Source organism: Panicum virgatum, chromosome 5K (assembly GCF_016808335.1).
Source record: "Panicum virgatum strain AP13 chromosome 5K, P.virgatum_v5, whole genome shotgun sequence".
Taxonomy (NCBI): domain Eukaryota; kingdom Viridiplantae; phylum Streptophyta; class Magnoliopsida; order Poales; family Poaceae; genus Panicum; species Panicum virgatum.
In genome coordinates, this window is record NC_053140.1 from 16,042,490 (window position 1) to 16,057,166 (window position 14,677).

The 14,677-nt window shown below is 44.4% G+C and overlaps 1 protein-coding gene across 5 annotated transcripts; it reads right to left on the reverse strand.

The window, feature by feature from the left end:
• Nucleotides 1-6,738: 6,738 nt before the first annotated feature.
• LOC120706638 (probable receptor-like protein kinase At2g47060) lies at nt 6,739-11,770 on the reverse strand. Of its 5 annotated transcripts, XR_005688386.1 has the most exons (10): nt 11,572-11,770; nt 9,769-9,872; nt 9,410-9,657; nt 9,204-9,330; nt 8,822-9,095; nt 8,610-8,742; nt 8,394-8,480; nt 7,944-8,309; nt 7,001-7,178; nt 6,739-6,899 (listed from the first exon to the last, which is right to left on the reverse strand). XR_005688386.1 is itself a non-coding variant. In XM_039991319.1 (9 exons), the coding sequence occupies exons 2-9, from the start codon at nt 9,851-9,853 to the stop codon at nt 6,895-6,897; spliced, it is 1,074 nt and encodes a 357-aa protein (XP_039847253.1). In that variant the 5' UTR covers nt 9,854-9,872; nt 11,572-11,769; the 3' UTR covers nt 6,742-6,894. The 5 variants fall into 5 exon arrangements, 4 of the variants coding, with proteins under 4 accessions (XP_039847253.1, XP_039847250.1, XP_039847254.1 ...); XM_039991319.1 differs by lacking the exon at nt 7,944-8,309 and having other exon boundaries at nt 6,742-6,899; nt 7,064-7,178; nt 11,572-11,769; XM_039991316.1 differs by lacking the exon at nt 7,944-8,309 and having other exon boundaries at nt 6,742-7,178; nt 11,572-11,769.
• Nucleotides 11,771-14,677: the final 2,907 nt, after the last annotated feature.

Sequence of the window (14,677 nt, forward strand, 5' to 3'; positions counted from 1 at the left end):
GTTGTCCCATTATTTCACCACAACTCCCCTCAAATAAAGGGAAAATTTTGGCTCTCCCAATATGTGGCAACCAGCAACAGTATTTTTTTCTCACACCAAATCAGCACCAGCCAGCAGTACTTTTCTCTCACACTAAATTAGCACCAGCCACCAGCCACAGCCACCCGAACAGAGTGACAATAGTTGTATTGGGATAAGGTTTATGGGGAACTGTAAAAGTATATCCTCCAATAATCTATGAAACCGGTATTGGAACATCCCAATACTATCTTACTTCGAGATGTTTATGAGGAACTGTTGAAGACGCTCTAAAGATGACCTCTAGGTAAACTAGGCATTTGGCATGTTTGTTTTCATCAGATGGTGACTGAAAGCCCGGCAGAGGCTAGGCATGAACTTTCAAACTGTAAAAAGTAATAAGAATTCTACAAATCATCTCCATTCAGTGGCTAATATGAGGAATTTTACAGAATCATTTCTCAATGAGGCACCAGACCAAATGCAGCCAAACAAACATTATAATTGTATATGTGTTGCCCTAAAATTACATGATAAGGTCTGGGAGCTCTGTTTATCTCCAGTGCAGGTTCTGCTCTTTAGATTCGGGGTGTGCCAGTCAAATTGACATGCAATTGACAAGGGAAAGAAATTTAATCCGTAATTAATAGGAAAACCTATGGGCTATTGTTCCAAATAGGTCAATAAAAAGTGATATCGGCCATGTAGTCCGATACTCCAAAAATATCATCAGTTATTGAGCCAAATCTCATATAACAGTTGGATCTAAGAATAAACTCGATGATAAAGTGACACATCTAGTCTAGCTTATTTAAACCCAATTTATCATCATCATTAGTCGGATCAGATCTAACCAAGATAGTGCTAACAGTCAGAACAATAAACTAGACAAAAACTTGCCAATGAATCTAGTTATAAAGAATTTATTCTTGACTCGTGACTGTGATCGGCTAAGACAGCCAATTGATAACTCGAGTCATAATAAGATCAAATCAAATCAACGAACATAACTTAATCATACTGCTCAAAGATCGGACCTAACCGAGACAGTCTGAGATAATGAAACCAAGTTAAGCTAATTGGCTAATAAGATTGACTTCGGCAAGGTACATGATTTGATTGAATATAAAATGAAGATCACTAAATCTATCGGTATCGCAGATCCGTCGGAAAAAGATTATATGGCAATCGGTATATTTCTAATCAACGTTGGATAAATTGTGAAATCTAATAACAACTCATAAAAGTTCGGAACTATCTTATAAGCATTTAAAAGAAATTGACAACGAGAAGATAAACTAAGCAAAACTATGCTCGGGTAATTAAAGCTTAGCCGATCTGGTAAAGATGATAATTACAAGCAAACCGGAGGTCGGATCTAACCAACACAGCCCTGTTCACCAAAGAATACGTCAAGTTCTACTCTACTACTTTTAGAGTTTGGTGTGATGCCGAAAAAAAGGTTGTGTTAATGTCTTGATCCCGATGCTGGTTCTGCGGTCGACCGCGCGGAGCGCTACAGGCGGTCCATGCAGGAAGGGAAAGGAAAGAGCTGGGTTTCTAACAAAAAAGGAAACATTTCCTTTTTTTTTGTTAGAAAACGAGCTTCTGGCAAAGCATCGGGAGGGAGTGTCATTGACCCATTCCTACTGCTTCTTTGATTCATCAATTCCCATCTATGAATTATGGATCCAATTCGGTATCTTGCGTAGGAATTCATGTTGTCAACGAGGATCTTAGCCCCTTCTTGTTGTTTTCCCAGCCAACTGTCAAATGCAAATCCAAAAAAAGGAATGCCTTTGAGAGAAGAATGTAGGAACGAAGCTTCCCGGAGTCCTTTTCCTCCGTGAACAAACCTGATTTCGTCAAAGACGATGAGACTTCTGACATGCATGGATGCACCTAGGCTAGTGGGCCACGCACCACAGCTAGCACGTGCTGTCTCTATACTTCTTTGCTCCACCTTTTCACCTTCTCTTTTTTCTAACTTTCATGCGTTCTAAATTTTTGTCCTGAACTTTTTTGTCTCTTTGATTTTTTGTCTTGAAATTTTGTATAAAAATATTTACCTCCAATTTCTCTATTTCAGAATCTTTTGCATAAAATTTTTTGGCTCCTAAATTTTTCTATACAAAAATTTTACATGATGATTTTTCTTTCAAAATTTATCGATCTCAAAACATTTATCTCCAATTTCTTTTCTCTTTCCTTTTTTTATTTTTTTTCTTCCTTGCCTAGTTCCAGCTGGTGACTAAGTTTGTTCCCAAAATTTAGCTCCCAAACTAGTTATTAAGTTTTGCTTCTAAAATATTTACTTCTAGTTTTTGGTTCTCCAAAAGTTATTTTTAAAATCTTTTATCTCCAAGGTTTGATCTTAAATTTTTGCTTCTAAATTTTTATTCCCGAATTTTTTTTCTCTTGAAATTTTGTTCTTAAGTTTTGTTTTCCAAATTTTCTCTTGAAAATTTTCCAATATATTATAAGTTTTGTTCTTAAGTTTGGGGTCTGGGATGCGTGCTTTCGCTGGGTTGGGCGTTGGCTTTGCGGCCTGCTTTGCCTTGGCGCGTTCTTCAATTCCTACTGCGTACCTGATCTGCTAGCAGGTCTAGAGCTACGTCACCATCATATCGGAGAGCCATCATCTGTTATTAGGACATACTTCTATAGACAGACAGTAGTATTTGGTCGGGTCGGAGAGCCATCATCTGTTATTAGGACATACTTCTATAGACAGACAGTAGTATTTGGTCGGGTCGGAAATCGACCGTACAGAGCGCGCCGTAGGGTCGCCGTAAATTAGATAGCCCCTGTGTTGATTGTCCTTTACAAAACCCTAAGGTCATTTATAACTTGATACTACGAATCCTAACTCAACACGAATTAAGCAGATTTGAACAAAAAGAAATAACTAAATCTATTATATTTACAAGATTGTTTTCAAAATTATCGAACTCTTAAATTCTTCTGATGACATCATCCTCTTGTCCGAGTCATGACCGGTTGCTGGATCACCTTTGACCAACTCCAACTCCTAAACCAAGCTTTAATTGTGCTAGCACCAGCTTTGACCAGGCCTCCAAACAATCTGGGCCGAACAGGCCATCGGCGGCGGCAGCAACAATAACAACATATCATTTTTTTCCCAAGTAAATTGGGATAGACTAGAGATGAAACCCGAAAGAAATAAGTTTAAGGTTCAGGCACATTGATAGCTAGTCTCCAAGCGCTCCTATCCAAAACTATCTCTTTAGAGATATTCCGAAAGCGTCCCCTCATAAGAGAAGACTTAAAAGTGATACATTATCAGTCCCAGGAGGCTGATAACACTTTTATTACATCAGATGGTACATCACCGTACACCTCTACACGGAAGTGGGCAGTGAAGCGCCACTATCGCGAGGATAACAACTAACACCCACACAACGATATTAACTACGAAAAGGGGGTCATCAGAGTCTTGCGCCATGCGGAAATTTCTGCGGGTGACCCTAATCCACAGGCAAGGTTGGGTGCAGGACGGAATCTCTACTCGACGTCTTCGGGAACGAAGTCTGGATCTTCCTCTGTAAAAATTAAGAATGGGGTGAGTACAAACGTACTCAGCAAGTCCAACCACACTCACGGAGGGGGTATAAACAAAATATGATGCATCGGTTATATCAAGGATAAGGCTGGGGTTTAACTTGCGGAAAGCAATCTTTTATGCATGGGTTCATTTGAAAGAAATGATTTTCAAAGCAAGTTTTCTTTGTACTGAATAACACATAATATTGGCCTACACAGGACCCAAATTTTAAGCTGCTACTGGACTCCTCATCCGCCGTAGCACAAGGCACAACTACTGGACACGTTCCCAAAACAACTCACGCCAACCCATCCCAAAATAAACACTAGTTATGTGACCACACCGTAACTCGCCCAGTACCGTGGGCACGGCTATTCGAATAGATTTTAACTCTGCAGAGGTGTGCAACTTTACCCACAAGCGGGGTACCACAACTCGATCACCGTAGTGTCGGTGCAGATCCCAACAAAGCCATTACCCACCTTAGCTAGACCTGATTAGCCATCACGGGATCCACCAAGGGGTCATTGACCTATCACAGAGGTTTTAATCGGGGCATAAGTCACACAGAGCTAATCCCTTCTCCTTGATCACCCGTTGCTCTCAGCTCTCCTGATGGCTATCAGACTAACTAGTGGGGTTTATGCTAAGCTGTTGCCCATTCAACGATCGAGTGGTTTGCACGATAGTGGAGTTAGATGAGATGACTCACCAACTCGGTTCTTAGTTGTGACAAGATGGATATCTCCCTTCCTTGCTCTGCCACACAGGCACGAGCACACCAACCGGCAACTCCCACAGAAATGCCATCCATCCTGTCTAAACTCATCTTTCGAAATTCCGCATTTCTCCCTTCCCACACACACACACATTTTCTTTATAAAACGAGTTGTATTGTGTATGAGGTCCTAAGCGTTCTAGCAGTGATTAATGTCCAAACAACACATTCAGACATTAATCTAGGTGGTCAAAGAATGGTTATAACAAATCAAGGGGGGTGGCTATCCAACCATGTTTTCAGCAGTCAAAACATATGCAATTTTATAAAACAGACCAATAGGTTGTGTTTATAAAAACTAGGACAGAAGCATGTATCAAAGGATGGGATTAAACTTGCCGTCTTCAAAGCCTTCCGGGAGGTCCTGGTCGAAGTACTGTCCTTCGGGCTCGGGGTCACGAAACTGGTCCTCGTTCGCTTGCTCTCAGTATTGCTCATCGACGGGCTCTCCCTCGTTCACACCGTGATCTATGGCGCGTACAAACAAACACATAATCAAGAAAAGAAATAAAAGTTTTATCGTTGAGCTCGAATCGAAAACAGTTACGATATGAAGATAGGAGTAATATCTCTGGACGGTGTCCTAATGGCATGGCCAAAACTATAATAGGAATGGCGTGGTAAAGTTTCAGGTCGATCGGAGATTGTTTGGCGCATAAAATGATAGGTCAGAGAGGGGTTTAGGGGTCGAACGGGGGTTCAAGGGCCTTTTTGTAAATATTTTTGAGGGGCAAGGGCTTGGTTGTAATTTTAGAAAACATCGGGTCACTCTGGAAAAGTGTAGGGGCATTTTTGGAATTAATTTTATGGTGGAAGGGTTTATTTGCAAATAGGGAAAATAGAAAAGGGCTCTTTTGTAAATGAACTAGAGAGGTGGGAGGGCCTTTAATGAAATAATAGAAAAGGCAGGGGGGGTATGGGCATAAACGTCCCCCTTCTTCCTCCTTTCCCCGCTGGGAAACAGGGGAGGGGGTGGCGCGCCAGCGGCGGCCTGATTCGGGCGCCCAGGGCCAAGGCGGCGGCCGGGAGGAGAGGGGAAAGAGAGAGGAGGAGGTGGGGGTTCGATTCCCCTACCTAGCTCGAGCTGGGGTGGAGCAGGGAAGTGGGGCGACGAGAGCGGGCGGCGGCGGCCACGGCGGCTCTAGGTGGCGGCGCAGCAAGACCGGAGAGGAGGGGCACGGGGGCGGCGCGGCTTGTGGTGGTGGATGGCCGCGAGGAGCGCCTATTTATAGGTGTGGCGAGGCGGTGGAGGGGAGAGGCGCCGGTGGTGGTGGCCGGCGAGCATCGCGGGGCGCCATTAATGGCGCTCCGGCCGTTTGCGGCCGTCGTGGAGTGGCGTGCGCACCGAGGGCGGCGTCCAGGGGCGGAGCGCGCATGTGGTCGGTCGCTGTGGCCGACGTCGAGCTTGGCTAGCTCTCTCGTGTCGAGGCGGTACAGGGCGGGCGGCGCTGTTCAGATCGACGGGCGGCGCGGCGTCGGCCGGGGCCGTGCACAGGGCCGCGTGTGCGGCGCGCGGGCAGGGGCACAGGCGGGAGCAGGGCGCGCGCGCGTGGGGTGGGGTCGCAGCGTGAGTGGGGCTGGGAGCAGTGCGCGTGCGGCCGGCGGCAATGGCGGGGCGCTGTGCGCGCTCTGCTATCGCAAGCTCGTGCGCCCAGGCGGCACTGGCGGCAGCGGCGAGCGGCGCGGCGGGCGTCACGGCACGCGGAGCGCGTGGGGGTGGCAGGGTGCAGGGATGCGCGTGCGTGCGCGGGCGGCGCAGCTCGGGGGCGCGCGGCAGAGGAGAGGGAGGAAGGAGAGAGAGGGAGGGAGGAAAAGAAAAAGAAAAGAAAAAGGAAAATGAGAAAAAGAAAAAGGAAAAGAGAAAGAGAGAGATTCGCGCCGACGCCGATCGCGGTGACGATCTCGACTGCACGCGCACGCGCGCTGGTCGGCGTGACGCGCGGAACAAGGAGGAAACAGGAAGACGGGATAGCGATTGGATGTCGGGACTGGTTTTTCAGGCGACCGGGAGATCGGTCGGGAAACAATTTCGAAAGATCTGAGCTCAACGATTTGAAAAGAGATTTTGAAAATTATTTTTAGCGTGTGATTTAATTTGGTGATTTTTTTGGATGTCACAATTCCAATCCTTAAGGTCTCTCTTAACCGACTCATCCCACATCAGTTTAGGTCTACCTCTACCCCTCTTTACATTATCGATCCGCTCAAGAACCCCATTACGCACCGACGTCTCAAGAGGCCTTCGTTGAACATGTCCAAACCATCTCAGCTGATGCTGGGTAAGTTTTAGAAAATTCTCCATCGGTCAATTCTCCTAGTCAAAATTATAATTGCAAAATTTTAGCGTCAACAATAAGCTACGACGGTACACGGTACAGACTAGTCAGTAACATCCAGGAATTGCACGGAGTTATCTCTCGTGAACATCCAAGGTCAAGAAGCACCATACTTTTGTCTTATTACAAATTACAATGCTAGATGATTTGTCTGAATCAGATACTGTCGTCAAGTACAAGCAAAAGCAGTCATTCACTCAGCCTGCAACGCATCAGAAAACTCAATGAGGGACTACTAAGGCAAAACGGAGATCACAACATAATCTACATACAAACAGCTTCTCCTCCAGGAAAAAAAAAAACCTTGGCAATGCAATATTCTACGTCACAAATGGTGAACTGAAGATTATGATCCAGAGTGCCCACCAGGGTTGTTGGATGCACGTGCATTCAGCAGGGGCTGGAGGGCCTTCACCACAATGCTCATGTTTGGTCGAAAATCAGCTTCATATTGCACGCACAATGCAGCAACTGCTGCAAACTATTTGAAGGATACAAGGAAACAAATAAGCATTTCAAGTTCAATGACAAGTGTGAGTAGACAAAAACTTAATGAAGAAAATCAAGCACCATGCCACTGTTTTGATATCATATCTAAACATTGCTAGCCGCATAATATAGCCCTTTATTGCCTTTATCTAGATATCAAAAACTTGACCAACCTACAAGGAGCTAGGTGCCATCATTAATAGGAAGATATCGCCACCAAATTTGAAGTCGAAGAGGACTGTAACCTGGGTGGTGGGGGTGTACACACAAACCTCCCACCGAGGTTGGTCAGGGCCAGCTCTACATTTGCGAGGGCCCCAAAGCGAACATGGTACTATGGACCCTTGATCTTCTCTAACATCAGTAATCTTACTTAAAGCTAAATAGAACTTATGTAAAGTATCTTTTTCCGATTCAATTCAATAAATTGATCAACTCTTTTTTTCCTTTTCGCAGCACCCGATAAATATTGCTTCCTCCATGTCAAATTATAGATCATTTTGTTTTTTCTAGATATATAATCTTTACGATGTATCTAGATACAATGTTTATCTATATGCATGATAAAATCTATGTACCTAACTTAAAATAATCTATAATTTGGAATGGACGGAATGTGCAACATTCTAACACCTAAATTACCAGGGAAACTAAATATTAGAACTCAAAGTTTAACCCTAGCAATCTAATTATCTAACACACTATGCAAATAATGAAATAAGCAATGGACAAAGCAATGAACAGGTCGACTCATCACCATCGGTCTATCACCAATACTGAGTGCACAATCACTTGAATCTCGATGCAGCAGGAGTACGAGCCAGGAGGGCCGGCGCTAATGACTCCACGGCTGAGTTGCCTTGCCGCCGGCAGATTGAGCAACGAGTGGACAAACAAGCCGACGAGGCACCAATCCACCAGCGATCTCTTTTCCCTATTGTGTGTGCGGCTGGATCGATGGAGGACAGACAGCAATCTGGAGAGATTTAATGGGCCAACACATATGCAGGTTCATCTCGAATCCTGGGCCCCCGTCCGGCATGGGCCCAGAGCCGGACCTGACTGAGGTAGGCTCAGTTTCTGGCCTTTATTCAGATACCATTGGCACAAAGAATGAATCTCCCTTTGGTAGAGATTGAGAAAATACTTCATTACTAAAAGCTTATATAAAGACCAAATGAGTCAGACCCCTAGTAACCTCTCATACCTTTGCAACAGATTTAGGAGGATATTCCCCTCCAAGTCTTGAATCGACACATTGCCTAACTTTGTCTTCACTAAGCCGTGGAGTTGCCTATAAGCATGGAATAGCCAGTACTTAAATTAGTCAAACGGAACCAAGGTAAAACATTCCATATATGCAAGATAAATTCTTGATTACAGAATAAAAAAACAAAGTTGAATATCCAATATAGATGTTTACCCATGTCACGAGACTCTGTTGTCCCCTTGGTAATGTATGATCCACAGGCTTTCTTCCAGTCAGGAGCTCCAGAAGAACAACTCCAAAACTATAGACGTCACTCTTAGAGCTAAGTTGTCCAGTCATCGCATACCTGCCCCCAATGTTTCTTTTAGCTATTTCAAAAAAATGGTTGCGGTTGTTAATAATACTGAAAAGAGAACTTCACATACTCAGGCGCATGATATCCAAATGTTCCCAGAACCCTAGTTGAATGAAGTCGAGCTGCCATATCAGGAGCTTGGTTTGACAAGTCAAAATCAGCTATTTTAGATACATCACCATCGAACAGAAGTACATTGCTGGATTTGATGTCCCTGTGTATTATATGAGGCTGTGCTTTCTCATGAAGATACTCAAGACCTTTTGCTGCTCCAACAGCAATTTTCACTCGTTGTGTCCAAGACAGGACTGGACCTGGCTGAGCTCCTTTCACACCTTTCCGGCCTGTGTTGTTAAAATCCAGACTCATCAGCTATCAGGAAAGAAGCTCATGTTGACAATAGGTTTCAAACTTATCAGTACATTGGATTTTACAAGTATACAGAGTCATACCGTGAAGTATATCATGAAGAGAACCCATAGTAGCAAATTCATAAGCAAGGATACGGGTGTTTCCATCAACACAGTAACCAAGCAACTCCACGACATTGTCATGCTTAAGTCTTGACACCATGGAAACCTGAAGGTGTAGACATACTTTATAAGAAGCAGAAAGACTAGCAAAGATGAACAGTTCATTGACAAAAATCAATGCAAACCTGTGCCAAAAATTCTTGTTCTGGCTGTTTACTTGAATCTAGCTTTTTGATCGCCACACTTCTGCCATTGTTCAGTACACCATAATACACTCTGCCAAAAGAACCCTCACCAACCAAAGCTTCATCACCAAAACCCTGTGTGACCTCCCGGATTTCTTCCACAGGAATAGTAGGGACAGCAATTGGCTGCACTTTCACAGGTTGAGCACCTCTGGGAGTTGGAACAGCAGTGCGATAAGCATCATTCCCTGGATGAGAAATGGCAATAGTTTCTAGTATGAGAAATGAGGCTGGAAATATGGCTACGAATGATAGCTAATAGAATGGCAAGTAACAAATATGATTTGGAGGAATATTACTTGCTGGGTAGCCACCTGGGTATGGACCTCCACTATCAGGTGCTCTTTGAGTGTCTTCGCCGCCACAGCATGCTAGACACGACATGTTCAAAATTATCCAAGATCTGAGAGATGGAACGACTTAATCTTATCAAAACCAAGTCATGACTGTGTTAACTGTTTAGTATCAACTATTATCTGTAAAATCAGAGTTCCACTATGTTTTAAACTTAGTTTCATTTGATACATCACAAAGCACTAACAACAAAAGGGAGAGGATCTAACAAATAATTTTAATGGCAAACAAGCGTAATAACAAAGAAAAACATAATACCACTCATCTTAAAATATAGAGAAGAACTGGAAAACCAGTCCCTCCATTTTGAGTTAAAATGATGGGAAAATCAAATATTACAGACTCGTCATGGAGTTAATCCTGGAGATAGCCCCAGATATCATTATGTTAAGTGTAACAAACAGTAGATCCTTGAAGTTTTCCAGATTCTTAATGTTTAAAAACATCCTACGGATAAAATTAAATTATACAACAACAAACATTGATTCAATATCTTATCTTATATGTACTAAAGATGAGTGCAAAAGAAGGCATTAGAGGATGGACCCCTTGTCATGGCATGGAGCATAAATGCAGCTGTGAAATCATTTATTAAATCATACATCTAGACCTCACTAACGGTTTCTAAGGAATACCGAAAATAAGTATTACCTACTACAAATTTCTAAAGAACAGAATACACTAACTAAACAAGCAAGTGTTGCTATAAACCTATACAGTGCATTCAGCATTAGTTAATTGGCTACAAGCCTACAATGTTCTTTCTCAGGATTCTATTAAATAGAAAATGTTCATACTAAACTACGGGGAAAAAATAAAGGTTTGCACACCAGAATGTATGTCCCTTCCCAGTTGCTAATCAGGAAGGCAACAATTCCTAGCCTCATGGAAGCATATAAGTTCTTGAAGATAACAAGAACTCTATAAGTTCACCTCCAAATTATACATTGACCCTATGAAATATCAGAAGCTATAAATTCCAAACACAAAGCCTCATCCTACATTGGCTGGTACATTGCCTCATTAGTAAAAGTGAACCACACCCCCATTCGTGTCCGGACCTTATAGCAACTCAAGAAACATAATTTTGTTTACTAGAACGATGACCTTTCTGTCTGTTTTAAATTACCCAAGCCTTATGGCCTTACCGCCCATATATGTACCTAAGTACAAGATGTGCAGGAAATGAAAAATATGACAGAACAAACAAAAAGGAAAACAACAACAAAGAAGTAATAACTTAACAAAAAATGCTTCCTTGTCTACTTCAAACCAAGAAAAAACGGTAGAAGTTGAGTGGCAAGGACAGCTAGAATCACGCTTCAGTTTCCAAGTATCTTATAAGTAAAAGATCTAGCCTAGATTAAAAAATGAATCGGAAATAAGCACTAAAAATTAAGGTACTTTGGACATGAACAAAAGCTGCCAGTTATCGCAATTAAACAAGCTTTTTGATTCAGGTAATCAGGTAAAAACTCTTGGAAATAAGAACAAAATCATACAGACAGCTTCTGCCCCCAAAGAGGAACAGATGGAATCCCTACCCTCTGGACGCGAACACTCAGAATTTGAAGATTTCAGCCACCGGAACTCACCACGCACACCGGAGGCCCGGAAAGACCACGGCACACCGGGGTCATGCGAACGGACGGGAGGCGTTCCCCGTCAGTCAATAAACGCGTCCGAGAAACTTTAGCAAGCACCGGAAAAGGAGGGGGGAACGCGAGTAAGGCGGAGAAAGAACTCACCTTTCGCTTCCGGGAGGACGGCGGAAGGGCGGAAGGGGTACGGTGGCGCAGGCTACCCACGGCGGCCGGTGCCGGGCAAGAAAATTCGCCGCAGCAGCGAGAGCAGGGGAGAAGAAAGCTCGGTGTGTACCGGTTCCGAGTCTTCCTTCGGTCTTTCCTTGGAGGAGGTTCTCTGCTCACTCGCGGTGAGGATAAGCTTTGGCAGATTTCACACTGTGCACCCGCTGAGCTTGGCTTGGCTGGTCGTGCACAGCAGCACAGGTCAACTCCCCTGCTGTGCTGAGGTTTGGTTACGTTCAGCTCGGCTCGGCTCGTTTGCTGGTTTGTTTAGCCCGTGAGCCAGCTCGATGCACGCCACTAGCTTCCCGTCCCACGCATGCTCACCGTGTTCGGCTGGTGTACCAGCATCCAGGCCTACAGTATTTCTCTCTCATACTGCTCCAGCACCAATCTCTAATCACCAGTCAGGCAACAGTGTTTCTCTCTCACACCATTCCAGCTCCAGCCTCCAGCTCAGCTCAAGCTTTGGTCATTGTAGATGAGAAAACCAACGCAAAATTGGTGGTTTATTCCTGCAAATGGGTTTATTACCAACCTGAAATCAAGCACATGCTGCTTAGCCTCCGGAGCAACGTCCCCGTAATTTTTACTTTTTAACCTTATTTATAAACAAATTTTACATTTAGGGTTTCGAAGAAACAAATTGCACCGAGATAACACGTCTCGGCGCCATAAGTCATGGTGCCGAGCTTTGCGAGTCGATTCAATGTGGCAGTCGATGTGGAAGTGACGTGGCACCACCTCGGCGCCATAGATCTTGGCGCCGAGCTTGGCATTTGAAATAGATAACTAGCACTGTTCTAGTAAAAATACAAAATGTATGCTCTAGCTTAGATGGAGAAGTTGCTAGCCTCCATCCTTGAGCGCCCAGGTTTGAGCCACTGGCCACGTTGATTTTTTTTTCATTTCTTAGGCATATCAGCCTCTACTCCATAGACCAAGAAAAGAGTTAACTCCATATTAATGTGCATCAATTTCCTAGGATTCATAAATGCACAGGCTCCCACTTTTCTTTCTTTTTGCATGCAGCCATCGTGAGAGAACAACTAGACGAAAAAGATGCAAATGTTTGCATGCAGCCATCGTGAGAGAACAAATAAATAAAACGAAAAAGATGCAAAACTAGGACATGAATCTGAGCCTGCAAGGCAAAAACTAAGTGACTAAACCACTTAAACTTCAAGGCAGGTCGTGCACATTCTAGGGAGAAGTTTTTCTTATATGAATTAGTAAGCTTTTTTTTTGCAGTGGCAACATTCACAACACCGAGCTCGGCGCCAATCTTGGCGCCGGCGCGCCAAGATCTGTGGCGCTGAGGTGATGCCATATCGCCTCCATGTCAACCGCCACGTTAGATCGGTTTGCAAAGCTCGGCGCCATGACTTATGGCGCCGAGACGTGTTACCTTGGCGTCGTAGGTCATGGCGCCGACCCTCTGGGTCCAAAAACACAATTTGTTTCTTCAAGACCCTAAATGTGAAATTTGTTTATAAAAAAAGGTCAAAATGCAAAGAGTGCGGGCAGCGTGCTCCCCTTGGCACCTCCCACCGTCCCACAGCTGCAGCTCCGCGTGCGGGTCTGCGGGAGCAGGGTCAGCCGGACAGGAGAGCAGCGCGGAGGTGGAGCCAGGGCGAGGGAGGGTCGGAGGGAGTTGAGCGGCCGGCGGCGGCGCGAGCATGGGCCTCAGCAGGTGCCGCCTGCAACATGTGGCGGCGGCTCTCGCGGAACGCATAACCTGAGCCGGATATGGGTTAGGTTTAGTTTGTTGGGCCGTTTGGGCTATTAGAGTCCGGAATCCTAAATATCTTCTGAATTTTTTTTTCTCATTTTCCAGTATTTGAGATTCGTGCAAAAACGATTGCATCCGTTGGATCTTGCTCAAACCCTACCACCACCATCCTCTTCATCTGGACTTGCCATCGTCTGCCGTTGTCTCGCCGACTGCCGTCGCGCGTACCTGCCAGTGCGCCCGCCGACCACCTTGCTGGCCCGCACCGCCGTTGGCCGCGCAGCCCCGCACCATCCGCCTGTCTCACCGGCTTGCGCCTGTGCCGCCGGCCTAGAGCGCTCACGCGAGCGCGCCCCCGGAGCTCTGGCCGACACGCTCCAGCCGTCGCCACAGTTGATGAAAAAGAAATGACTTTTTTTTAGAAAATGTTGATTTATGTTTTGGTAAACGTTGAATCTGTTATGTCGAGATGTTGAAATAGTTTATCAAAAATGTTGAATGTAGTATTTTTTTTCAAAATTTGTTGCGCCGTGTTTCTATAAAATGTTGAATCCATTCATTTTAAATATTGAATCTAACTATACTTTTAATTGGGCCTAATGGGTTTTATATACCTAGCTTATCCACCTTGCGAAAGTATATAGGAACCCCCACTTAGAGCTGCTTCGTTGCTGTCGTGCTGCCTCCACTGGTCTGTTACCTTGGCTGGTTTGGTTGGTCCGCAATGTACCTTGCTCGTTTAGCTCGCGAGCCGGCTCGAGCTGGCTCGTTATAGCTACCACACTAAATCTTAGTTCAGCTTGTCGATAATTCTCAACGAGCCAAGTCACTAACAAGTCGATCCAAGCGAGCTAGCGAGCCACGAGCCTTCCATCCAGCCTTATTTGATGGATACGTGGAAATAGATCGTTTCATATCCACAACTCTTCAAACCCTTAAAAAAAACTTTTGAAACCCTTTTGATGATTTTTGTTGTCCTCTGAAAATTATAACTATAAGACATTTTGAATGGTTAGTATAAATAGAAATTACAAATGCAAATAGAGTTGGGGATGCCCAGCGAGGCTAGAGGTAAATATGCCACACCATAGAGACAAGTACGAAATATCGATGATAAAAAAATCCATCTCTTAATACCATCTGACACTATGGTGTTGAGCTGTGAGCGATGAGGAATGGTAACATGAGCCCCCCAAAAGATAAGAGGAGGATATCAAAGGAAATCAAAATCTGATCACATTTTGAAAGCGGATTGAAACCATTGATTAACCAAAACACTATGCGGCAGCATGAATGCAATAACTCACAACAAATTAA